The 27,805-nt window shown below is 41.4% G+C and overlaps 1 protein-coding gene across 5 annotated transcripts; it reads left to right on the top strand.

The window, feature by feature from the left end:
- Positions 1 to 1,057: 1,057 nt before the first annotated feature.
- Positions 1,058 to 26,122, top strand: gatad2ab (GATA zinc finger domain containing 2Ab). 5 transcript variants are annotated; one of them, XM_062395147.1, is made up of 11 exons: positions 1,212 to 1,489; positions 16,403 to 16,711; positions 20,266 to 20,389; positions 20,692 to 20,823; positions 21,015 to 21,086; positions 21,267 to 21,383; positions 21,512 to 21,697; positions 21,873 to 22,122; positions 22,238 to 22,635; positions 22,732 to 22,957; positions 23,538 to 26,122. In XM_062395147.1, the coding sequence occupies exons 1-11, from the start codon at positions 1,467 to 1,469 to the stop codon at positions 23,669 to 23,671; spliced, it is 1,971 nt and encodes a 656-aa protein (XP_062251131.1). In that variant the 5' UTR covers positions 1,212 to 1,466; the 3' UTR covers positions 23,672 to 26,122. The 5 variants fall into 5 exon arrangements, with proteins under 5 accessions (XP_062251128.1, XP_062251131.1, XP_062251130.1 ...); XM_062395146.1 differs by having other exon boundaries at positions 21,512 to 21,712; XM_062395144.1 differs by lacking the exon at positions 1,212 to 1,489 and adding an exon at positions 1,058 to 1,205 and having other exon boundaries at positions 22,238 to 22,957.
- Positions 26,123 to 27,805: the final 1,683 nt, after the last annotated feature.

The following is a 27,805-nucleotide window of genomic DNA, read 5'->3' as shown; positions in this document are numbered from 1 at the left end:
ATGTCACATGACATGTTTGTGCAGGACTAAGTACTTCCTGGGGACAACAATGATCCTCAGAAATGGACAAAGGCTCTCAGGAAGGTGGTAGCCAGGGATTAGTTTGTCATGGAGCTCTGGTGCATTGGAATCATAAACAAAAAAGTTAGGAACACCTGCTCCTACCAATTTTGAAAACCATCTGCTGTGGTGTCCAGGAGACTCTGTGGGAATGGTATTGGGTCAGATCCACTGTTTTGTCTACGCTGCCAGTGATTTAGGAAAATACCCATATATGGAGCCGTCACTTGTTCTGATGTATGGTCCGAGGCCTGGTCCAAAACTACTCTTGTGTGTCAATGGATGCAGTGGAGGAGAATGACAATTATGAAAGTAGCGGACTGTGCTGATGCACATTATGCACGTGTACATGCGCACAAAGACCAATGCACATAAAGAAGCTTCAAGATATATAACATATTGTATGTTATGCTTGTGTGACACAGGCTGTGACACACTGCTGTGGTAAATAAAACCTGCTTAATGTAAGTTTTGTCATTAAAACAGCCAATGAGGATCATATGGACAGCGAAGCAGACAATGTAGGGACCAATACAGCTGAAATATAAAGTAAAACATCTCAAATGAAGGGATCAAGTGGATACGTGACCTTTAATGTTGGATATATGTAAAGACTGATGGAAGTGCATGATGGTGATGATGATGATGATGATTATTCAGACTAAAGATAAAAAACAACACAACACATATTGAAATACCTAAAACGCTGAGGTGATGCATGAACATAGAAACCCTGACGATCCTGTGACAAACACACACATCATTATCCAAAGTAGAATACTCAGACTCATTTAAACAGACTTGCATGCGATATAAGTGTACGATTGACAATTTAAATTTGATTTGTGCAGGAGTGTGGCTGTTCTGCCCTTGCTTTGACTCCTTATGTTCCCTGGAGTACTTCCCTCCAGTGGTTCCAAACGCATCATTTTATCTATATGTCATCAGTTGCAAAGTTAACATTTCCGAGGTGTGTCTGAACGCAGCATGACGCCGCCTGTGGTGGCTCATTATCTGGCAGCCGGAGTGGCAGCGGACAGACGAGAGGGGATCCCCGGGATTTTTACACCGAAGCCAGCGAAACACCGACCTCAAACACCCGAAAACCGCGGGGGGAAACTCGGCTTAGCTCCTCCTAGGACTCCGTAAGTCCGTGTGTTACACCACCGGTCCAACTAGTCCAATGTTTCGATTTCCAATTAAAATTGGGACGACGAATGAAGTTTCTCTCTCGTCGTTAGGTCGGCTAACGTAAGTTAAGCTAGCTAGCATAGCCTCGTCTGAGCTAACGTGCAAGGTAACAGTTTGCGTGTCGCGGAGCAGCACACACACACCTTCCTAACACACAGGAACCCAAAAAGTCCAGCAGTAATACAACTAACTTCGCTGACAAACTTTGCGCAGAGATGCTCGCAATACAAAGTGAAATGTAAGTTGTTTTTGTTTACTTGTAGTGATGCAACACCAATCCATGATAAAACATTTTTGTGCGTAATCAACGCTCGATTATCTGTGAATGCACTCGGCGAGTGTCTGTCTGGGCAGGGTGTCCAGGGAGGTAGCGTTAGCAGGCTAACTTAGCTCGCTAGCTAGCTCAAAGCCACTAGCGGCTCGTTGAGGCGGTGACGGGGTCGGTTTCATTGTCTTCCGTGTATCGCTATTTGCACGACTACCGTCATCAAGGCTAGATATTACAGTCCGTATCTTTATTTAAAGCAGCAAGTTCCGGTGTCTGGCGACTCTAAATGAATCCGTGAAACCCCGAGAGCCGCACGTTCGACTGCGAGCTCGCGGTAGTTAGCCGCTGGTCGTGTAGCCGGACAGATGGGCAGGTTGTTGTTGGCAAGCCAAGTTAACGCTAGCATGAGATAGCCTGTTGTTGTTGATGGGTTAGTTGGAAATAGGTAGCTGTTATTTTTAAGGCATCGTGGGGTCACTCAAGTTTATCGACACCATAAACAGTATTGCCCCCGGTTATTGCCGAGCTGCCTGCTCTTTTAAGATGCGGATGGGTATGATTACGGCTTTATGAGCCACTGATCTCACAACTTTGTCAGATTAGCTCAACCGTGAAAAGCCTGATTTGTGGAGGCGTAATGGTGGACGGTTGCGCCTCCGTCGGAGTGTCTGTCTGTCCACCAAGGATTAGCAGCTATCACCCACGTCACACCACAAAAATCAAATACCTGCTTTGTGTTTGTTCCCGATTATCAGTGTTTCTTAACAGAGGGCACTTAATGTATGTAATGATCAGTCAAGTCTGAATGTTTTCTCTGTAACCAATATACCGATCAACCCTATACAACTGTGTTATTAGTCAGTAGATGTTGTGGGATGTATTATTTATATTTTGTTTCTCTGCGATCGTGGAGGTGCGATTAATTACCTCGATCTACAGCAAACTATAAAACATGGTTCATGTTGCCTGAGCGGACACTTCAATTCAGTATTGTATTCACTTGGCTTTGAGGTGTGTGTAAGCTGAACAGTAGTGTTTATATGTTTTCCTTTGCTGAACAAGTGCCCCCTTTCAGAGTGAATAGACAGTTGGCACCCTTGGCTAGTGATGGGGACACATGTCACTTTGCATTTTATGATGGGCCCTCGAATCTGCCTTAGATGGGGAGGCCCTTACTAAAAAAAAAAGCCCTTCTAAAAGTGATGTGAGCAGAAACTCAGGCATGACTCAAGATCCACTCCGGAACAAGACTCTGGCTTTTTTTTTATAGATAAAACATTGTTCTGGCAGCAAGAGGATACCTATGGCTCAAAGGTATCCTCTTGCTGTGGTAGTTGTTCAGCTTATTACGGTTGTATAAATGTTTATATTTTCAGGTCCAATCTTATGGAATTTAATCTTGCTGCAGGAGTTTTTCAGTGTTGTTGAGTTTCAACATATTTTGTTAACCGGAATGCTGAGTTTGCGTTGTCAAAGTTAAGGGTCAGAGTTTGAAAGTCACTCAGCACACTTAAAGGTGGTAAAACTAGTTGTATCTGCTGTTGTTCCTTATTATGATAGACGCAATGGGTGTGGTTGATATTAAAATGAGATCACACCGGTTTCACACAACCATGACCATGATGAGAAGTTTGATGTGTATAATTCTCAGGGAAATGTGACACCCCCGAATTCTGCCTTTACTCCTGATCAGTTTTAATGGTTAACAACAACAACAAGTATCCCTAGCACTGGTGATAACTCTAATCAAGGTATTATGGTATAGCTGTTATTGTTGCCATCCATCCACATCTCAGTGTATTCCCATCCACTACAAGTTTTTGGCCCAACACTTTTTAGCATATTACCTAAGCCAAATGAACGGGGGAAAGTGTTGAGAGGTCTGTAACTCTCTGGAATGAGGGCACCACATATTGCTGACGCTGAGTCCAATTCTTTTGTTTTTATTTGCTCCAGGGTGCAAATCCTGAAGGTCGTGGTTAAAAAATAGCAACTTTAAAAGAGCAAGTTACTCATGATATGACTAAAAGTTGAGTGGAGAGATGCAGCTTCTGAGAGTGCTATGGCATGTGACTCCAGGAATATAATATCGGTATATAGGTTTGTTGGAACTGAAATAACGATTCCCTTATGTTGGTACACTGCTTTTATAGAGCGTATCTTGTCGCGTAAACTATCTTTGATAGGTACTGACAGCTAACTGCAGTCTCAATAGCAGCTAAGTTTAATTAGTGACAACTGATATGATGAACCACCAACAAAGTTTTCCTAATTTAACTGATGACAGTGAAGCTCAGAACCAGATAAACATGAGAGGTTGCAGCTGAATGTTTCCGACACTCTTTGTGTAATTATTTTTGGGGGTTGAGCTAAGTGAACTTGTTTATCTTTCGGTTTTCAGTGTCTGAACTCAGGCTCTGACCACTGCAGCCAACTAATATAGCACTTTCACACTAGTTTTCCCAGACTCAAAATGTTGCACTGTAGAGTATAAACATTATGAACGTCTCTAATATGTTGTTCCTCTTAGTTCTAGATACTATAGAAAGTGTGTTTAGACACAGAATGTCAGTGGTCCTGCAGCTTATGAAAGACAGTTGTCTGGTTGCTCTAAGTTTAATTGTGGAAAATGTTTACTGTCAGAGAAAGGTGAGACAGGTCGTGTGTGAACATTGCACTTACTGCGTTGTGTTTTTAAAATGTGGTGATGATAATCATCCATAATGATAAAATTGTTAAATGTATATTTTCGCAATAGTGTCTAAATCTCCCATGAACTTTGAAAAAACAGCTTTTAAGTTGAGGTAGTTATCATAACAGTATCTGTGAACTCACTGTGGTGCGTAGTTCATCACAGTAGCCTGGTGGAGTCTGAGCTCTGTCATTATGAAAAGGTTAACAGGAAGTGCTTCTGAAACTGTCTCACCAAAGTATGGATTGAGATGTTGTTCACTTTTACGATGATTTTTTTCGGCGTAGGGCCGTAGTACTCAATAGTGTTGACTTTAGGAGTCTTGGACTCATTTACAACATGTCAGTCACTTGTTTATTGTATTGGATGCACAAGTTATGCATCCTTCTTTCAGTGAAAATTGACATATTATTCAATAAGAGTTTTTTTGACTTTGGCATTGCTTTATTACATGTTAAGTACTTTACACCAGATGTCATTGTTAAATCACTAACTTTCCTGAAGGTTTGAAAGTGACTTAATGCTTTGACAAACTGGATCAAAGTGTATTTTTACAGATTCACATAGTAAGAACATGTGTTTTATGTCCCTTAAGAACTGTCTGTCTTTGTTATTTGTTGTCTTGCATGCAAGAGAACAGGAGCAGTCCTACTGGCCATGGGGACCCACCCAAAGGCCTTAGGCAATTCTTAGAGCAGGAGGAGCCCTCCAATGTTTGACTGACGGAACTATTTCTTGTTTACCCCGTTAGGCTTCATATTGACTCAAGCATTTGTGTGAACAGTGTGAACTCCCTGTCTCAAACAGTTACGGGTACATATGTGCAGTTATGACTTGACTATTAGATTTATTGACAATAATTAATTTTTTTTTATTTTAGTTCAACTTAAAAGAAAACACTTTTGTGGTTAGGGCATTTTTACAGCCTCCCTCCAGAATACACTATGACCTTGAAAAAAATGTTTCTTCTTTGGTTATTTCTGTGGCTAATGTTCAATTACTCGCTGCCTTTAGGTATTATTACAAAAACTTATGGCAATCCTTCAATAAATTGCCCCCTGTTGACCAGGTTATAAAGCTCATAAAGGTAAAGAATTGGAAAAATATCACATTAGTTCTTGCTGATCAAGTGTTTTCTTAACATTGAGTACTATAGTAAATATAGATTTTGTCTTTTTTGATATTGATTTGTATTACAAAAATGCATAATGTTTGACTGTGCAACTAAGAAATGTATAGATTGGAAGTAAAAGAAGACAACAAAGTGAGACAAACTAAGCTTAAACGCAAACTGAGCTAATTTCACTATGGTTATTTTAAGTAAAATATAGAGAAGACAAAAAGGTAAGTCAGCAGGTACAAAGAAATGACCCCTGGGCCAGCCGTCCCAGGTTTCCCTATCTGTACATGAAATATAAATAAATAAAACTCAAGTGCATGAACGCAATGCTATATTGAAATGGAGGGTCAATTTCTGGTGTTTTCTTCATTGTTTAGTTGTATGGAACAGAAACATAACTTAAAAATTTTAAAGTATATACAGTAATACACATTCAGCAGGCTTTTAATGCAGGTTAAGCATCTGCCTTATTGCCTCTGTTTTACTGGGCAACTCTGGAACTAAGCATCTTTGACTATAAGGAGGAAGTGGAGCTAGTCACATTCAGACCCAATGCCATGCAAAGCCTCACATTTCCAATTTATTATCAGCTCAGCCCTTGAAGGGGTTAAAAGCATACTGTGGACATTAAATTTTAAATGCCAATTGTGCATCTGTGTTGTTCCTCTAGCATATTTACTCACAAGTGACAACCTGCATGAAAATAATTGCCTGAATTGGTATCCCATTTTAATCAATAATACCACTTTAACACCTTAAGAGATACACATTTCTCCAGTTTTTATCAGTCTGCCCCAAACGATTGCTTCCACTGTGTGGTAAGTGCTGTCATGGCAACTCTCAAACAGGCAGACCAACAACTTGGATACATGCAGTATCAAGGCATATATCCAAAAGGGGAAACACTGTCCAGTCCTACTCCCTGCCACATGGCCGATTTGTACAGGTTCTATCTTTATGTATTTCATAAGTGTACTGTCATGTTTGGCCTAAAAAAAACAAGGGTTACCCAAACTTTGGAAGTTTGAGCCCACTGTTCACTTAACCAATATATGATCTATACAGAAGTTGGCAGAATATTTTCTTAATCAAAGCTGTGGGTGGGGGACTGGGAGAAGAAAGAAGGATGACACAGGTTCAATTTATAGTGTAATACTAGATTAACAGCGGTAGAAAATAGTATGTACCTTGTAGTGTTTGTGCCTAAGTGCTAGGGCTTCTCGATTATGGAAAAAATTATAATCACGATTATTTTGGACAATATCAAAATCACGATTATTTAAACGATTATTAATATGTGCCCTTATTCTGAAGTCTATGCTTTATTTTTGTAATCACTTCCGGTAAACACAGATGACAGCTGCGTGTCTTATTCCTCCGTGTAACCAGGATATCTGTGCCCGGTTATTCAAACCCTTAATGATGGCAGCCCTAACACTCTATAACCGACTGACCGGCACGGAGAAATGCGGGTCCGGTCTGACCGGTCTGAACAGCCAGGCGGGAGCGCGCTTGAGAATAGCGGTGCGCGGTGCGGCCTCTACATGGTCTGCTGCTGCCCTCCCTGCTTTTCCACCTGCGCTGTTTTTTTCACTGCCAATCACCACACACACAACTCGCCTCCTTCAATTTACAGATGCTTGAGAGTGAGAGCCAGTCAGCCCGCTGAATGCTTTGGGTGAAGGACTGAATTGCGCATGCGCGTCTCTTTCGAAAAAAATGTCAAACAATCGTTTAAACTCGATTATAGTAGTTTGGAGATCGTTTGACCCCTTAATTGTAATCACGATTAAATTTCGATACATCATGCAGCCCTACTTAGTGCTGAGAGGTGACGAACACACTGTTAAGTGTCTTTCACCACATCAGACAACTAATGATATTCCGGATTATCAGTCTTGAAGCTCTCTGTAATTCCCACTGCCTCACTCATATCTGTTGGATCAGTCCATAATAAAATTTTAACATCACTTAAGTCCAAAAAACAATCATAGTTCTCACATTTTAGGCACAGTATCATTGTTTTATACTGGTTTAATGCCAAATTAGGGGGGATTTAAGTCATACAGTGACCCAATCTATGTTTAGAATATTACTGACCCCTCTGTAGAGTTGCACAAGTTTTGTTTCCTCATTGATGGAAATTTGCAGTTTAAATAAATTCTCAGACCACTCTTGCAACATCAACCGTGTGAGGAGGTCAAAACTACAAAATACGTTGTAGCACCAATTTTATGTAAATCACTGCTGTTCTTCACTTAAGAGTAAACGATTAACATCATTTCAAGTATAGAGAAGCTTGTGTTTGATGCGTCAAAAAGGTGACTGTGACTTTGACTGAGGATTGTTAAAAATGACATATTTGGTTTGCAACTTGTGCATGTGGGATGGATCATTTTAACAATATGAATGTGATACTGTCTGATGTTAAGCTTATAAGTGCTGCTGTATTTAATTGCTATTGAACAAAAGTATAACTAAATCTGCACGTGAACACTGTTATAGAGAAATCAACCAGCATCCTCCAGAGTTTCCCATAGAATAAGATCTATGACGGTAAATTGATTCATGGGGAAAACACACACAGTACAATGTCATGCTCCCCTGATGAACAGCAAGGTTTTCTTTTTCAGTGGAATCAAAAGATGTGATTCTTAAGTCAGTCTGACTGCAGAGGATGATTAAAAACTTTATGGATGTACGTAAACATGAGAGACCGGGAGCAAGTTGGGCCATAGCACAACAGCTGCAAACTTTTCTAAAATGAAGCAATCTCAAATTTTATTTCGCAATGTAAGCGAATTTCAAATCTTGAGATCGTTATGACACTGGTGAAATAATTTGGAGTATTACAGGCTGTTACCGTGGAGGCAATTAACTTCAAAAACGTTAAGGTTCAGCCTCTAGCCATAACCTCACTGTTGAATCTAGGAACAATTGCAACAGAAAAAACGTACAGCCAAACCTGGAGGAGATGTTGGGTGTGTTAATTTGAAAAAAAAAAAATCTTTTGCCGGACATTCAGTTGGGAACTTTTTTTTTTTTTTATACAGCACTTTAGTTTCTTATAAGAATGTGGCCATCCTCTAAAAGATTTAGGCCAGTGCTCACATTCTGACAGGTCCAATGTTCAGGTCAAGCCAGTCTGAAAACATGCAAAATTTGGAAAATTATCATCTGTGCCACGATCATCATGAAAACTGACTTCACTTTGTCTTTGTACTTGTGTACATCTAGATTTTATTGGTATTAACACAGGCAGTAGTTCTTCTTTAAATATAATGCTTAAATGTAATCAGATAATTAGATTAAAGTGTCAATACGCAACTAGTTGGTTTGTATGTTTTTAGTATTGTCTGAATGTGAGCACAGTTGTTTGGTTGGCTAACGTGGATTAAGCGCTACTGAAGACCTTGTGAAACATTGACTTGACTAAAACTCAAAAGCTGACCTACTTTACCCAGTTCTGTGTTTTAACATTGTGTACTGATGGCGTGCTTAGCTCATAGATGTGTTGTCTAGTATACTGTTCTTTTTCACCGGTTGGGCTCTGTTTTCCCCTTTTTACTCTGGTCACTTCCTGCTGCCGTCCATTTCTGAGAAGAGTAATCTGATAGCAGTCTGCGTGTGTCGTGGCCCTTGGCTCTTTTTGTGGGTATGGGCTTCTGGTTTTACAGGATTACGGAGTAACCATTTGGCTGAAATTTGAGATTTTGCCTGTCTTGGATTGTTGAAAACATTTATTTTTTCCTTTTTATTATAGCTTGTAATGTATCTAGTAATTTTGTAATTAGAGGCTCAAGAGAGCTGAGGTGTTATAGAGCTTCCTAACTAAGACGATCCCTCTGTCAGTCATTAAGTTATGTTCTTATAAGGTTATAAATCAGTTACTCAAAAATGCTAGCGAAGGCTTTTATGCATTACACGTGCACGCTTGCCAGAATCAAGATAGATGTTGGCTGCGAGAAGGATTTTCTTTATTAGTTAGTTCTTTATCTAATAAGGATACATTCAAGTACATCAGTGTATCGTTGTTTATTTATGTGGCTATATGTTTATGCATTGTGTGACCATGTGCAAAAGTCAGGTTTGCAGTGGCTGGACTAACTGCTGTTGTGGTTGTCACGTTGCTTAAGGAGAATCCAGGTGGAGACATGCGCACACATACATACACTCTGTGTGGCTCTTGCTCTGGCTCACTCACACACACACACACACTGACACACATGTAGACGCAGTCTGGCAGATTCAGGGTTAAAGGCTTCCATTTTGTTAGGTAACACCCTAATGGTCTGATCTGTCAGTGGCGTTAAAATGGCAGGGGCTTAACCCTTGGTGTTCGGGACCCAACCAGTAGGGGCACACACACACACACACACACACGCACACACTTCTGGGCTGTCCAAGCCTACAACAGAACAACCGAGGAGGGGAGGTGGAGGAAAGGACGTAGAGTGAGCAAGTGAGAGAAAGAGAGAAGACAAGGAAGAGTATTTTTCACATGGGTACAGTTAGATCATGGCTCAGTTAGCCACATGCGCTCTGCACCCTTCTCCCTCCCCCAACCATGGCACCACCTCAGCTGGTCCCTGCCCCCACTCCTAGCCTGGTGAGCACATATTAGCCTTCTATTTAGATTATATTCTGAAGGGAAATTACTCTACTCTTTGACTGAAATGGGCTTCCTTATTGAAGAAAACATGAAGTGACATGTATGTAACTTCGGAACTAACCTTTATGGTCACGCCCTAAGTCATCACCCTGAATCCAAGATGATCATCTCCTGGTCATATCTGACAGTGAGATAATCTCCAGGTTTATTGAATCATTCGATATCATTAGCCCCATAGCCACACAAGAGAGAGTTGCCATTCTGTTTTAATTTTATTCAGCAGTTATAATTCGTACTTGTATTGCCTTTATTGAACAGTGTAATTCTTTATTCTCCTTATATTTAACATCAAGGGCACAGTTGAAAAACTTCAGTTTAAAAAAAAAAGGCTTTTAATGTGTTGGCAGGCTGGGTGCATCCAGTCCCAGTGGGGAGATCATTATTGTGGTAGAGATGAGAGGCTAGCACACTACCTTAGGGGGTGAGCATTTGCCATTGATCAGCTCTCTATGAACTAATGGACACAATAGGAGAATTATTGAGAATTAAACCTGTAGTATCAGTCCAGGTCACAAAATGTATTTTTTCTTTTAGACATCTCCCTCTTATCCTTCTGGTTTATACCCAGGGATGCTTGATTTTCCTTAATACACCTTAGTTTATTGACAATACGAGCGATGTCGTTTTACATAGTCTTCTCAGATGAATGACAATTTAATTTAATGTTTTGGATTTAACCAAGCCTTTGTAGTAAATCAAAGAGGCTGCTTTGTCTATTTTCATACACGTGTGTTCTTAGATTTATTTCAATGGGCAGTGGCGATGTATCGTTACACTTGCGTCTCTCACCTACCTCATCCTTTGTTATTCCCCTATCTTAAGATCTGCTCTGCCCTCAGGTCTTATTATTCTGAGGGAAACAAGGGGGACTCCTCCTCCATAATCTCATGAGAGGAGCAAGCACAGATCACTAATCACTCGCTGCGGCACTCTACTCTCTTTCAAATCCTCATGTTGTGTGCCTAGCTTTTTATGTCAAAGGGATGTACAGTATCACAAGTTTGACCATTCCACTGACATACAATATGCTTTTTAATGTAGTGTATTATGCAAAAACTGAAAATAAAAAGATGCCTTGTTAAGGCTGTGGCAGATTCTGCTAAATTCATGGTTTGGAATGAACCACATCTATGGACTTGTTTTTTAGTGTCGTGATAAAAAAGTATCTCTGTATTTGGTTCAAGCTCACAGAAAACTGTGGCGTGTTCCCCATAATTGTAACGGTAACAATGTTTAATTAATTTGTAGTAGGGAAGGGCATTCAATTAAATTGTCTTAATCGATCGTCGGGAGAATTAACGATAGATTTTCAATTAATCATTAATATTTTTATATTAAAATTCACTATTTATAGGCTATATTAAAATGCAGTGAAAATAGAAAAAAACACAGCGCGTTTCCTCACTGAGATCTTAATTAAAAGATGAACAACTCTTGTAGCAGTTAAACGGGATCCGTTCACTGGTTACACTTGAAAATATGCCCTGCTGTACTCTTAAGCCCCGATGAGAGAGCAGCTAGCCGCTGAGAGCTAGCTGGATTTGACGGTTTTCGACCTCTCAGTCCGGACCCAGGTCCGACCGGGTTCCATTCCCAGTGGACTGAGGGTCCATGTGCGGACATTAAGCCGAGCAGCGGAGCTAGCTCCGGGCTGCTTCCTCCAGCGGCTAACATCCTCACTGTGCTGCGTTCAAGGCAACTCGGATATTCCGCCCTCCTGCCACATAACGAAATCAATTTTTCCGTCTGAAAAAATAATGTACGAAAACAAAATTTTTAATGATCAATAATCGATCGTCGATTAATTATGCCCATCCGTAATTTGTAGTCAAGAAAACTAATGTGTAGTTCAAAAGTTTGAACACAATATGTCGTTATCAGTATTGGCTGTAGGGCTGCTTGATTAACCGAAATTTAATCGTGATTATGATTATGGGGTCTAACTATCTCCAAACTACTATAATCGAGTTGAAACAAATATTTGGCATTTTTCGATAGAGAGAGCATGCGCAATTCAGTTGTTCCCCAAAAGCATTCAGCGGCCTAGCTGACTGGCTGTCACTCTCAATCAGCAGTAAAGTGAAGGAGGCGAGTTGTGTGTGTGGTGATCGGCGGTGAAAAAAACAGCGCGAGTGGAAAAGCAGGGAGGGCAGCAGCAGACCATGTAGCTGCCGCACAACGCTATTTTCAAGCGCGCCCCCGCCTGGCTGTTCTGACCGGTCAGACCGGACTGGCATTTCAGGGTTGCCATCATTAAGGGTTTGAATAACCGGGCACCGATATCCTGGTTACACGGAGGGATAAGACCCGCAGCCGTCCTCGGTGTTTACCGGATCCGGAAGTGATTACAAAAATAAAGCATAGACTTCAGAATAAGGGCACATATTAATAATCGTTTGAATAATCGTGATTTTGATATTGTCCAAAATAATCGTAATTATGATTTTTTTCCATAATCGAGCAGCCCTAATTGGCTGCGAAAATCAGTGTTAATCTGTCTCTACTTTCAAGCTCAGGAACAGTGATATACATTGTCTATTGGCTTATATATCACAGTCATATGGTTGTTAGCTTTTATATGGCATTAATATGATTATCAGCTGCATGCATGATATATTTTGCCAGCAATCACAATGAACATCTTGAAGATATAAATTGTGCATAGGCATAACCGGTCTGCCCTCCTAGTCTAATGGTGGTAGTCGGTTTTATTATTTTTGTTAAAGAGAGGGGCACAGTAATTACTCCTAACCTGATAACAAAGGCTGCTTTCAGACATGCACTGAACTCCACACATCCTCCTCTTTTCCCCGACGGAGTTGCATGTGTCATCGCAAATGTCCGAGTGGGGGGCTCAGCAGTTTCTGTTGGCCTCATCCACCTGGCCTTGTAGTTACTGATTTTGGAGCAGATGATTTTAAAACCTGATATCAAGATAAGTCATCATTTTATAGGTTCCTGTAATCGGAGCCTGTCCTTCATAGTGAGAGGGCTTTGTGTATAGTGGAAGTTAAGCGGCTGTAATGTGAGCAGGCACGGCAGGGTTGATGGTCAGTAATGGATACTTGAGAGGTCTACTGATCAAGGATCGCGGACAATGGGCACAACTGATCCTTGAACTGAATGCCACTCTAAGACACAGAGACCCAGGCTGAGCAATGTGGGGTACCACTTCCCTCTAGGCATCTCTTGCTGCACTTGATGATGGACAAGTCTAACTTGTTAGCAAGATACTAGTGTCAGTTTCACTTGGGTTTACACATTGGATGGAGCCAGGGGCACATTGAAACTGCCAGGAAGGCCACTGACACTGATTTATTCAGGATCATTTGGCAGTTGATTGTCTGGCAATCCAACTGGTTTTTAGGAAAAGATGACAGATTCCAAGATAATGCATCCTAGTTGTCAAGACCAGAGATACCGGATATTACTTAAATTTGACTGACTCAACTAAGATGGAGTGAGAGATTAGCTTTTTCCTCATCATGAATTTCCCTTGATGCTTTTAGGTTTGTTTTACTTGCTTGTTCCCATACCTCTTCCTGTCTTCACCAATCCTCAACAGCAGTATCTGAGTGCAATACTATCTCAGCTTCTGGTGGCTTGAAGTATTAATGCTTAGCGTCTTCTGCCCTGTAACCTTATGTGTCACACGTAATAGCATAGACTCCTGTGTTTGATGGCTATGTACAGATAGACTCTCATATAAAGAAGGTGCCCTCTTGTGTGAGTGGTGCGGCTTCACTAATGGTGATGACGTTTAAAGAAGAAGTTTATGCATGGCAAAGGGACTGACCAATCACGGGTCTGTCCGCGTTAGTGAATGGTTGACCTTCACAAAGAGCGGGGTAGACATAGAATTCAATATGAGAGAAGTATGTCAATGTGTCAAAGATGTATCAAAATTAAGAACTGCTGTAATCCGCTCAACCCGAAATGGTCTATTGTGCTTTGTAATCTCATGTAGAAGTCTAAGGTTAGCTCTATGAAACTCTACATTGATGTACTGTGGCTACCTAGACATGTATCCTGTTGAGCTTAGCACATAAAGTGACCTGCTGGCTTGTTTATATTTTATTGGCTAATAATAATGCTAAAATCTGAAAATACTAGTCTTGCACAAATCGTTCAGTTAGTCATTCAAAATATATAGAAAGCAGTCTATACAAGCGAAGTGACCTCCCTGGGCTATGGCTGCTATCAAATGATTCCACAGTGCTTCGAAAATTGCATTTGATTTACTGATCCCCTCCTTGCCATCTTTGTTGACTGCCACACTATTTAAGATGCCAGTTGGTTTGTGCAATAATGGTTAATTGCAGCAACGATATCATTTATAAAGAAAATCACAGCATCCCTAAAATGTACGTGCCATGTTTTCGAATTATGCAAATAGTTATCTAATGTCTAACATTAAACAGACATCAATCCTTCTCTTTCAGTGTAAGAGTTTCACTATAGGGTTGCTATATTACTAAATTGTGGGGGAAAGTTGTTTTCATTTTGTGGCTGCAGGGCCAGTGAGGTCTCAAGTGAATCCTAAATAATTAACACCACAACATATGCAGAGACAACAATTTTATTTGGGTTTCCCGCTGTATTTCTTAGCAGCAGCCAATCTAAGGTATTAAACATTGGATTGTAGATGATATCCACCTCCTCCGGCGCAAAGGTAGTTCATCTCTAGACCTGAAACTGGCAACCACAACCGTCCTAGTGAAGTGCACTTCTGACACTGCGTTGTCTCAAAGGGATTAGTGATTTTATTCATGACACGGTTTTGCAGTTAAGCAATAGGCAGCCACCATTTGTACAGTTTCACAGGGTAAAGTATGGTTTCTCAAGCACTGTGTGTTGTGTATGGGCATGCATACAGTCACCCACACACAGACTTTCATTTCTGGCAGATAGATAGCCTTTGTTTCCAGGGATGGTACAGCAGGGCACATTTGGCCTTGTGTACTAGAGCAGAGTGAATCCTTTCCTCCACTAGCACAGAATTCAGTCTTTTGAGCTGTTGTAGTTGTTTTGGATGTGATTGATTGAGTTAATGCAAGCATCTCAGCTTAACATCTTATAGAGTGTCAAGGATGCTTGTGTCTTATCTACATTTTACACATAATTGTAAAAAGGGTCAAACTATAGGTGGGCTCTGGATGACAGACTAGTTATGTTTGTCAGTGACGTAAGAACCACAGAAGTCAACATGTCATTGATATGTCTACCCCCTGTTGCCTGGTACACATGTTTTGGAATGTTCTGTGGCCTTCACTGTCCTCTTCTCCCTCCGTTCTGCCACTGTCCCTCCAGGCTTTAAACCTCTACCTTTACTTACTGAATCTTAGGATAGGGTAATGAGGTTTAATGTTAAATGTCATTTTGTTTTGGACTGTTGAGCAGACAAAACAAGCCCTTTGTATTGATGTGGAGTGATAAACATTTTCATAATTGTATCACTTAATGCTTAAATACAAAAATGAACTGTTTATAATATTTATGAATCAAACATGTTGGGGGTTCTGCATTTTTAATCTGAAGACCATCACTACTAAATTTGTCATGTAAATAAAAATGCAGGATTTGAAAGCACAATCTTTCCTAGTCCCTGGTTTAATATATCAGCAGCATGAGGCACCAAATGTGATTAAAGTTCCTAGTTCATATTAGTAGATTTGGTTTAGAAATAAGTCACTCTGTCAGACACAGACACGTGACATATTAACTCTTAAATCACCTGATCTTGTTTACATGATCCCGTCACTGTTTCAGCTCTTATCACCACAAACTCTTGACATCTTTGTGGGTGTCTTCTACATGTATGACTCTATTTCACAAGGAGATATTTGTTTATTTTATTTATTTTAATTTTTGTGTCCATTGCCTGTTAGAAGCGGCATCAGCCCCCCAATTGCTAAGGTGAATCCACTGCTGGATTCACACATTGAATTGTCCTAAATTTCTATGGACTTAATACTAGAAAGACAGGTAGAGAAAGAAGGCTGAAACTGAGGAGCCTCTCACACGTTCACACCAACGGAGTGCGTGGCTGAAAGCAACTTAAGACAAGGGCAGCTTCTCAACTCAGTTGATGGCATATGTTTCTTAATTAACATGATTCAGCCACTTTATGTTAAAAACGAACTACATGTGCTGCCCTCCAGACATTTTGGAACAATGCAACATCTGTACAGTAGTGTAGAGGAGAGATGTGGGGTACACTATGATGAAACCGATACAAAATATATTTCAGTTTTAACGTTTCTTTGTATATGCTCACAGATGTAGAACATTTCCCACTGATAATAATTCGATGTTGCCCTGGAGACCTTTTGCACCTACGTGATATATCTTGTTACTGAATGTAGGCAGTTTGTAACCGTTTGCCCTCTGTCTCCTCAGGGTGAGAGAAGCCATGTCAGAGGAGGCTGTGCGTCTAACACGCAGCCAGAAGCGGGCTCTGGAGAAGGACCATGGAAGCCCTACTGGGCCCCTCGGGGAAATGGACGGCAAAAGAGTGAAGCTGGACGGGGAAGACTCAGACGGGTCTTCCCCAGACCTGGTGGGATCTGGAGCCGAAGGGGTCAAGCTAAAGAGTGATCAGGCTGCAAAGGTAGCAACCAGTATCCTGAAGGCTGGAGAAGTGAAGGCCACCGTCAAGGTGGAGGTGCAGACCAGAGACGAGCCCGTCGACATGAGTACATCCAAAAGGTAAGAGAAAAAAAAGTTTAGTGTGGTTTGGCTGCTGAATGTTTTTGTGCGTGAAGTAATATGAGTGGTGCTTTATGGCGTTCATGGGGTTGCGAGATTCATAAGGAATATATTGTTCAGTTTACATGATAATGTCAAACCTATTAGTCTATGAGAAACATTAAAAGGAATACTATAAACATTTCTGCCTTAAACCGTCTATTCCTGTATACTGGCAAGGCTCCAGATTGCGACCAAAAATATATGAAATTTTGGAAATCAGCGATGATACCCAGCCTCAGTCAATAAATCACCAGTATATATGTGAACTGTCCAGAAAAGGTATTATAGGTGTATTATTGTGCTGCCAAAAGGCATAGGGAAATTCTTTAGGTGCACCAGTGTGACCAATTTATAAAGTCAGTCTAGAGCCCTGACTGGGCCTCTATATTGCCCAATATTTCCAGCTGAACAAAATGCACTATAAGTTGTTTACAAACATGTTTTTGACTGTGAGAGAAGAAGATGTAGAGGTTTACTGCTGTGCTTCTGGAATGGTTGTGCCTCATTGATGTTAATCATTTCAGTTTAAGGGACGTGATCTAGTGTGTGAGTCAGTTTGAGAACTTGTCGAGGATTGTTTTATGTACTGCTGGCCTTGGATTTAGTAAAGGCTTGCACAGTTTGCGGTTATGCACAGAGATCTGTCTATGGGAGTTTCTGGTTTCTCACAAACTTTGCACCAGCAAATGGTCTGACAGGAAGTAGCTTGTGTGGTTTTCAGCAGCCTGCCCCCATTTAAAAAAGTTTGAGGCTCCGGAGGCCTGGGCTCCATTTTCTCCCACAGCAGCACCTGAACTCTGCCTCTCACTTCACACAAAATGAAGGCTATGTGTCACAAACTGGTTCCAACTGGCCGTTGCCATGGTTTCCACATTGGAAGGAGTTGTTGGAGGAAGGAGGGGCCAGGAGGGGTTGTGGGTGTGTCACATGACCACACAGAGAAATGCCTCATGTCATGTGACGTGTTTGGTAGAGCGATAAACACACACAGTGATGTGATGGCAGTTAAAGTGGAGAAGAGAGGTGATTCAGCTGAAGCTGGGATGTGTTGGCTCTGCCTTTTGGTTTTAAGACATTCACTGAAGTTTCACCTTTGGCCCCTGTTTAACCCTCAGCATGTGTTGGTGTGCTTACTCAGTGCAAGGTGACTTGATAAGACTGAGCAGTCTGAGCAGACGGAACGTCTTCAATGGGAGCATGTATAAAATAAGTGGTATTCCCTTTCATCCTTCAATAGTTTTCACATGCTGTGTGGTAGGGCTAGTTTAGGGAATGATGACTAACTATCACAATATAATTGTATTAAAAAGCTATATCAATATGCCTGTGCAACCACCGACAGGAACAACGCTCATAATTGTTCAATATGTTCTCCCTCAGATTTGTGATAATAAAAAAAAATTTAAAGACTCAAATTCAATATTTAAACTTGTAAGAAATTAAGTTCAGAACTTGATTGTGATAATAATCTATATGAATATTTCTGGCCGCAACGCCCAGTCCTGTTATATACATATTTTCAGCTAAATGTAAACATTGAAACCGATCTTTACCAGGTCTATTTATAGTCCATGTATTTCCTTGGTTTTAAGAGCCTTAAATAGTTTAAAGTGGCCCCTTAATGGGTTGCATTTTTAACAGTCCCCCACTTCACCTAACAACATCTGATTCAGTAAGTCCCATTGTGGGGTCAGTGTGAAGCCATGATCGGGGGAGGCCAAGGCATGCAGAAACACTGGACCTTACATAACCAAGCTGGTGTGTGATGCGATGCTTGTGTAAGCTGTTCTCAATAGACTAGTAGCAACCACCACAAGGTAGTCAATGGCATGCTATCAGAGGCCAGGTCAAAGCACAGGATCCCCATTGCACTTTTGTGACAGATAATGAAGCTCTCAATTCCCTCTCAATGATCGTGGTGTCTGACGGGATTTATGATATTGTGAATGTAAACAGTGCTATGGAGGAAGACTGCTGGAGTGTTCTCAGAATAGCAGTGTTCTGAAAGTATCAGGATGTCAATTTTTTTTGTTGATTTTGGATGGAAATGTACCAGAATCTTACATTCCAGGATGCAGCAGTATAATGTGTATACGTGGTTTGATTGATATCTTGATAGCTGGACAAAGTTATGTTAGGACGCACTGTTTGTTGTGGTTGGGGTTCAGAACGTCTAGGCTGCTGAAAATCTTGTCTTATAAATGCAAGTATAATGACATGGTTATTGTTACATAGATGACCTTGTTGAGCTGAGCGAGCAGTGTCTGTTAGACAGCTGTTGTGTTAAAGTCGATAGCAGCGAAAAGTGTCTGAAGACCGGAGTGTGCAAGAGGAAGAGCGTAAAGAACTGAGTCAGTGAGTTTGAGTATAAAAGATGTAAGTAAGGATGGGGGTGGGGTGTGTGAAGTAGTTAGTGAGTGAGTGAGTGACTGAGTGAGAGAGAGTGTACACAATAGGTTGGCTCCTGGCCATGTATTCCCCTCCCCCCTCACTGTCACCCGCTCGAGTGTCTCCAGCGGACCGCCGCTTCTCTTAGCTTGTGACTCTGGTGTCGGCAGCTGGGAGGGAGGAGAGAGCCGAGGCCCAGGCTGTGCCGATCCGGCTAGGCCACAGGCCTCACCACAGAGGTAGGGGAGGGGTGAGGCCCTCTCTGTGTGGTAAACTGGGCCTGATCTCCAAGATGTTTAGCCACTCGCACGACAAAGCCCGAACAATTGTATAACTTCCCATGCATAACCCCAGGTTATGATGCAAACCTCTTACACGACCACTGCCTTACATCAGCCTCTACCAGTTCTTGCTATATTTTAAATGCACAAACTCTCAAGACTGGACAGATTTGCTGCTGTGATAGAGGCAGATTTTATTTTACCCTATGTTCCCACGCTGCAAATTTGCCCCCAATCCAGCTTCTTATCACCACCCCTTTCCAGGTTGATTCATATTTAGCACATGGCTAGTGGTCTTTGTTCTAGCTAGTCCTCAGAAAAAGCAGCGGATCGTTTTATCAAACGCCTTAAACCAGTTCCTACTGTAAAGAAAAAGACAATGCAGTTAAAATTACATTTGTTTGCATGTTGTTTGTGGCTGATTCTGCTATGTGTGTGTTTTTTAGGAGCAAGCAGGAGATCTGTCGATGTTACCTTTCTCTATAGATAATGGCTTGTTGTGATCTCCCTCAGTCGCCATTACACCCTTATCGATCTCTTGGTTCTTGTCTTGTGTCCCAAATGTGCTCTAGGACACAAGATAAAATCCTTATTGTATGTCGCCATCTATTGGACGCTAGACACAACTACAGTTGGTTGCATCTGATAGTGAACGCAGTGTTCTAGACTGAAATGTAATAGAATCTTCATATTTTCAAGCAATCAATTTGATTTGTAATGCCTTTATGCACAAATCCCAATTTGGCTCATAGCTCTGCCTTTAACCCTCAACATTCTTTGCTGAAATATAATTTATCATTCATCCACAATTAATCAATATTATCTTGTGTGGTCTCCCCTCAGTGACATAAAGAAAGAGCGGCAGCCCCCGTCACCTGATGATGTGATTGTGTTATCGGACAACGAGCCATCCAGTCCTCTCATGAACGGACACTGCTTCACAAAGACTGACACAGATAAACTGATGGTGGGGAAACAGAAATGTATCTTCTTCGTAGAAAACTCTTGTTTTGGCCACAGGCTTAAAAAAACTTTATCACTTCATTATCAATAGAAAGGAGCATCTATTTTAATAGTCAACTTGAAAGCAAATTTTTGTATTAGTTGTATTATTGCTACTTATAACAACTTAGTTTTTAATTGATTCTGTTAAATATACTGACTTAATCTGTTATAAACCACCTTAGTAGATTTAAAACCTGAAAATAACTACAATAAACTTGCCCTATTCGTCCCCTAAGAATTGTATTTCTGTAATGGTCTATGCAGAAGAGTTCTCCAGAAGAGAGGGAGCGCATCATCAAAACACTGCAGGAAGAACTGAGACTCCAAGAGGCCAAACTAGTGCTGCTTAAGAAACTGCGACAGAGCCAGATCCAGAAGGAGACCAATGTGCAGAAGGTAAAGAATGTGTTCCGTTTTTTTTTCTTTTCTTTTATTAGGCAATAGATTCTACCCTGATGCATTTGTTAGTTTGCTTTTTAGGTTAGATTAGACCACGCACCTCTTATACGCCATCAAACATTTCAGCTTATTTGTATCTTTAAACAACAACGGCTTAAAACACAAACTCTATACCCTGTTACTTCTAGGCGACTGGCTCAGTAGCCACTCCTCCTCCTTTGGTTAGAGGAAGCATCACATCAAGCAAAGGACCCCTCCAGGTAGTTATAACACTTAGAGCCCCCTACCACCACTAGTGTTTTAGAGACGCATGTTGTGAATTCACATGGCCATGTTGTACATTATACAGCGGAGCGCAGCCAACTCTTTATAAATTAATTTAAATTCAGTTTTAAAGAATGTTAAATTAAATATTTGTTATTTTCTACTTGTATTATCAGATGACAGGTCGCAGCTCAGGCACGGTGATCCCTCCTCCATTAGTGAGGGGTGGGCAACATGTCCCGTCCAAACACAACTCTCAGATTGTCATGCCACCTCTTGTCAGAGGAGCCCAGGTTAGTGTCTCACACTATATTCTGACCTTTTCAGAAACAAACCTCATTAAGTTAAGTCACTTTTCATGTTCCTCTCAGCTGTTGGGTCTCATGTCTAATGACTTCTTCTGTTTGTCTGCTGTTCTCAGCCTATTGCAGTTACTCCGCAACAGATAGCCAATCTACGTCAGCATCAGCATCAGCACAGCGGCTCAGGCCCCCCTCCACTCTTGCTGGCACCGAGGGCTTCTGTGCCCAATGTCCAGGTCCAGGGCCAGAGGATCATTCAGCAGGGACTCATACGGGTGGCTAATGTGGCCAACAGCAATATCATGGTAAACATCCCTCAGGTTAGGACACTATAATAATTATTATATGTAAAGCGATTATAGACATGCTGGACCCTTTTTTCATACTACTGCTGGATAAACTACAATGCTGTCTTTCTTTTGGTCAGCCATAACATCCCAGTGTGTCATTCCTGACTTTGACTTTATTGTTTGTATCCAGGCCTCTCCAACCAGCCTCAAGAACTCTTCAATGTCACCTAACTCGAACATCAATGACTCACCAGCCAGCCGACAGGCGGCTGCCAAGCTCGCTCTGCGTAAACAGCTGGAGAAGACTCTTCTGGAAATTCCTCCACCCAAACCTCCTGCCCCAGAGTTCAACTTCCTGCCTTCAGCAGCGAATAATGAGTTCATCTACTTATTGGGGTTAGAAGAGGTGGTGCAAAAACTTCTGGAGATGCACGGCAGGGGTGAGTAGATCTTCACACTCTGGCTACTCTAGGAATGTTGTAGTGCAGGGGTGGGTGTATTTGTATTTGACTGTCATTGTGTACATTGAGTCTAAAAAAGCCCTTTCTTACACAGGCAATCTGGGCCCTGCTGCTGCAATGGCCATCTCCATTCCCAAAGAGCCATACACCTGTGCCCAGTGTAAGACGGACTTTACCTCCCGCTGGAGAAAAGAGAAGGCTGGAACCATCCTGTGTGACCAATGCATGTCATCTAATCAGAAGAAGGCCTTAAAGGCTGAGCACACCACTCGTCTGAAGGCAGCCTTTGTTAAAGCACTCCAACAGGAGCAGGAGATTGAACAGCGTATCCTGCAGCAGGCAGCCTCTTCTTCTTCCTCCTCTCACTCTAAAAACACCTCATCCTCCTCTTCGATGTCCAAGAGTGAGGTGCTGGTTTCCCAGCAATACAAGCAGGTCAGGGCTGCCATGCAGCACAGACCAGTGTCTGCCCACCACTCCACCATTAAGCAGGTTAGCATGGACTTTCACTCTCGTAAACCAACACTGTGGTTTAAGTTATTTTTTTCCACATTCAATCACAGTGCTTCTCTTTGTCTCTCTGTACAGAATCAGCTGTCACACAGCATCCAGGCTGCGGTGAGGTCTCGTGGCGTGGTCCACTCATTCAACTCCTCTCAGCTGCACAACTCTGTGTCAGCAGCACTGGGAAGCAGGCCAGGTAAGCATGCTGCAGCACGTCTGCTGCAGCAGGGAGCAAAGGTCAGCGCCAGCAGCAGCAGCAGTCACCAGGCCAACGTGGCTGCCTGGAGGAAGCAGAACATGGGCAACACAGGTATATAAACGATGAGATGAGGTCAGACCGGTTGGATCTCATTTTCTGCTCCTCTTTGGGGTAATAACTCTCTTCTGGGGTGGGTGTCTCTCTGATGCTCTTACTCTGCCTTCTGTCTTTCCATGTTCCCAGGATAAGCCTTTTGTTTAGTATTCCTTTAGAGTTTTTGACTTTTTTGTGTACTAAGTAATTCCATCCCAAAAGATGCAGTTTTACTGGTAGGGGGTATAATACTTTTCCTTTTTCACTCATCTCACATAATGCTGCTTTTTTCTTTCTCTCTGCCTTCTTCTTACCTGGGTAAAAATATTATGATAATGTCATATTTCCTTATAGTATCCATGTAAAGCGGTTACTCATATGGGCTCACTCGGACATCAGCCAGAGTTTTTACTGGGTACGTGGCAGAGGAACATCAGCTGATTAGGACATTTGCGTTCTCCCATACAGCCCCTCCTTATAGTTTCAGGAGAAAATTTGAAGTTCAGTGCAGTCTGTAAGCAGCTGGTAATATCTTGCTGTCTAATATATATTGTATATATCCTGTACATTAACAACTGATGTGTTTGTTTCCTTACAGGTGTGTCCATGGCCTATGTGAACCCCAGCCTGTCTGCTCATAAGACCACCTCTGCTGTGGAGCGTCAGCGAGAGTACCTGCTGGACATGATTCCCTCCCGTTCTATCTCCCAAGCAAACAACACATGGAAATAATGCAATCTTACTCTTTTTCTCATAACTATTATCTTTTTAATATCAATAACAGCCATTCTCATTATCATTCTAATCCTTTCTATGGACTTCTATGCCTCTGGCCAAATGGTGCAGTGGATAAACAGCCTCTTTTCTATGGGATGGAGGTGTTTCCTCAATCTCCTCAGATCCTTCTGCCGCCATCTTTCATACCCTAGTCCTGCTTCCCAAATAGGAGTTGTGCTGCAGCAGCTCAGGATTCTGGGATACAAGGAGATTGTCAAACAGAATTTTGCATACCTTCCTAAAGGCTGGATGAAACACTGGCGTGTACAATTTTCCAAACTTCTCTGGTGATGTCGCCTCACCCTTCTTGTATATCAGTTGACCCTCACGGTTGTACCAAGTGGAAGTTGCCACACAATCCCTGAGCTGCCCTGCCTTCGGATTAGGCAGGGAAAGAATAACAATCCCTCTCATACTCAATAAAAAAAACTCGCCTTAGGTCCTGCCCCTCCAGTCTGAGCCCGTCAGACTCAGGCCAATGTGGTGGTCAAACGGAACTTCACCGAAGACCTCATCACAGGGATTGTGGTTGAGCTTCAAGGATCATTCACAGAATAACTGCTTCAGCTTTGCAAAAATGAATAAAACAAAAAAGGACTGTAAAAAAATAATCTATCTGCACACAGACTGCCTCTTCTCTCTCTAACCTACGCCATGTATAGTAGAGAAGTTGATGCGTGTTGGATTATTTTGTATGGCTGAATATTAGGATTTTGTTGTTCTTCTGTGAGTCATATACTGTGTTTGGAATATTGAATATTGTGCTCCCTGATACTTTGGAAAGTGGCCTCTTGTCGAGGTCTGAATTTACAGGCTAATGTTACTGTAGAGGTGGTTTTACATCTGCTGGGTTCCATGTTGTGGCCTACTTTTAAATACTTTGTTTTTTCTAAGACGAGGAAGAATAATGTGTAAGGTTTCACTCACTCATGTAAAAACGGGGAGCATATGTTAGGAGGACTCTTCTTGAATATTGTTAAACAGAAAAAAAAAAACCTTCCAAAGAACTAGTGGAGCCCAAATGGAATCCCTTCTGCTAGAAGGTCTCTAGTTTATCTGAACCCTCTCTAGATATAAACATGAAATCATGCTAATCTGGAGGGGGGGGTGTAAGGAATGTCGTATTTTTGACATTGTTTTTGCTTTTAGTCATAGGTTGTGGTGCATTATTTTTTCTTCTATAGACAAACTGTCTCTGGGTTTATTTATAGGGTCATGTTAGTAAAGATATATGCCCTAAGTTTGAATGGATCTCCACATAAAACCATTTGTTTTCTGTGTCCAGTGGCTCCCACTCACCCTACGATTGGTTTATGAGAAGCTGGACAGCTTTCAGAATGTAGTATGCAACAACCCCTATAGCAACACATGACATGAACGTCTCTTTAGTCTTTAACATTAAGGTGTGTATGATTTATGTCCGGTCCTAAGGTTGAATTGAGCTAACTATGCCTTTCACATGAGCTATAGTGCGTTTTTATCAGGTTGCAGCAGCACCGGATAAGCTAGTGATGTACAATAGGTCCCCACATCGCTCATGGAGTTAAGTTCTTTCCTAACCATGTGCTGTCATCTTTAATTGCATAGAACAGTGGTCAGGGTGGTCCAGTCTCCTTAATCCATGGCGTTGTGTTCATGTGTCCCCTATTGCAAAGTGTCACTAAATTAAAAATAGTAAAGTAAAATATTGATATATTTAATTTAAGCAGTGAAAAATGGGTCGAATACAAATCTGGATGTTTGGTAAGCGCTGTGTTTAAAACAACAAAAAAACCTGACATCAGCTGACCACCTTCAACACCCTGTATCTGTCTTGTGTCCTCTTCACGTTGACAGAGTGCTCATTGTTATCTCATCACTGTGTAATTACAGAGCTGGAGTCCTGCTGCCCTGTTTGTCTCACTCTTGATTTCCTAACTGATCCATTCTGTGACCGTCTAATGTGATGTAAGAGTATGTGTCATTAGGTAAACAAGCATCATTGGGAGTTTATCATCACTGCACACATGGGTTTCATTTAGGACGGCGCATCTCACAATAAACATGATGGAAACTAGCAAACAAAGATGAAATTGCTTAAAAAAAACAAAACACCGTAGCATTTGAAATCTTCCAGGTTGTCTGTACATTCCTGACAGGCAGAAGGTAGCAGGCAGCGTCCTCTGGATGCAAAGTGGTATGAGCCCGTCATTTTGTGCCCTGCTAAGTGTAACCCTGTGCTGTCCTGACTACTGCCTGCTGCTGCTGCTGTTTGACGACAATATCACCATTCCGTTTGTTTGGGTCGAACTACTGCTAAAAGGCAGTGTAGCCCAAATGGAAATGAAAACTATGTATGAGAATATGTTTTTTAAATTTTTTTCCCCCTGCTCTATCAAATAATAATAAAACTAATTTTAACCCCTCTTTCGGGACTGGTTCGCCTGTTTATTGTGTTGTGACATTTCATTGGTATCTGTTATAAGATATCCCTTTGTCCCACAATGTGGATGTTCAATGTGTTAAAGCAGAACAAATAAGAAGCATCAATTCAAAAAAAGGATGTAGAATGACAGAGCCGGATTTGCATATGGTGATTTATTCTGAGTCTTTACCTCTTAATATTATTTTCATGATAATCAGTCTGACAGAGCTTTAACAAGATGGTTACACAGCTGCTCCTGTGCTAAACATTTTATGGAAATTGAAATACCTTGTCTGGATAGGAGCTATACAAATAAAGTTGTTAAACTTTTGAAGATTAACTAAATCTGCATATCTATCAGCATCACCTTCGCCTCACGGCAAAAAAATAAATTAGTGCCGTATAGTGGCTGAGAACAGACTACAATTGTATGAAAACATCTGTTTGAAATCTGGATTATTCTTCTGAACTGCATTACACAGTCATAGAAACCTGTCTCTGAAATATGCCTGATTTTTCTCATCAAAATCCACAAATTATTCACTGAAAATTTAAGAAAATGCTGAAAAACCGCTTTGATCGCAATGTCAACAAAGGTGACAATAGATTCCAGGATCCTGCCCCTTTGAACGGATCTGCACCAACATTTAATGGGTTCTTCCGAGACCAATGTTCCATCGTTTCCCCAAGTTTAGTGGAAATCCTTTCAGTCGTTTGTTTGTTGCTTACCACCCAAGAAGAAAACAAACCAAAAGCCACGCGAGAACAGCTAATGGGGCCAATTAAAAAATAAGGGATACAGTAAAGCAGTTGTATCTACAATGTAATCATGACTGAAAGATATTCCCAGTAACTTGCAACAACCATTAGTGCAGTTTTACTGTGTGATGACAATAAGACAGTGTTATACAGTAGAAGGAGATGATGTCTGCTCACCTTTTATGTTTGATGTGATAAGAATCATGTTCCGTTCTGCAGGTTACATTACTAGTGTGTTAAAAAAAAAGGAAGTGAAATAACTATCAGGACCAACACTATCAATGTTTCTCTTATAGTTAGTCTTGAATTCTCCTGGATCGAGAGATTCCCTGCTCTTCAGTCGATCCAAACCCTCAGAACCTCTAGAGATTCTATACAAAACTCATTTGTTTTCAAGTCGGTCTTAAAACAACACTCCCACAACACACAACCCTCACAGTGAGTGCTGTCCCATATCTCTGCCATTTGCTCTCAGGGATTCTCTCGATTTATAATTCTTCCAAATTGTATAATTCTTGGTTTTGTATTGGAGTCAAAATCTTCGTCAGGCCTCTGTCCTAAAACTTACTTGACCTTGATTGTTTTATTTTGTTAATGGCCTTTTTACATCCTCTCGGCAATGACTGGCTGTAAACTGTAATGGCAGTGTCTAATTCCTAGGTGGCAGAGTACACCAGCATTACATTGCACCTGTGTTTTTCTGCTGTTGTCCTCACAGGAATCCCATCCTCCCAACAGGTTCAATTGTGTAACCTGGTAGAAAGTAACAGTAGTTTCTATATGTAACAGTCTCTCTCTCTCTCTCTCTCTCTCTCTCTCTCTCTCTCTCTCTCTCTCTCTCTCTCTCTCTCTCTCTCTCTCTCTCGTTGAAGCGAATGTGCATGATGCAATACTTAAAACCGATCCAGTCAAATCACGATGATCCC

The sequence above is a fragment of the Platichthys flesus genome, chromosome 9 (genome assembly GCF_949316205.1).
Source record: "Platichthys flesus chromosome 9, fPlaFle2.1, whole genome shotgun sequence".
In the NCBI taxonomy this organism is placed as follows: domain Eukaryota; kingdom Metazoa; phylum Chordata; class Actinopteri; order Pleuronectiformes; family Pleuronectidae; genus Platichthys; species Platichthys flesus.
This window is presented reverse-complemented; position numbering and strand designations above follow the sequence as displayed.

What these genes read in the sequence shown, in the direction of transcription:
- gatad2ab (XM_062395143.1), top strand. Translation starts at nt 1,467, where the DNA reads ATGCTCGCAATACAAAGTGAAAT. An exon ending in GACATGAGTACATCCAAAAG is followed by an intron (nt 16,712 to 20,265) that starts GTAAGAGAAAAA and finishes GTCTCCCCTCAG; the next exon opens with TGACATAAAGAAAGAGCGGC. An exon ending in CTGACACAGATAAACTGATG is followed by an intron (nt 20,390 to 20,691) that starts GTGGGGAAACAG and finishes TGGTCTATGCAG; the next exon opens with AAGAGTTCTCCAGAAGAGAG.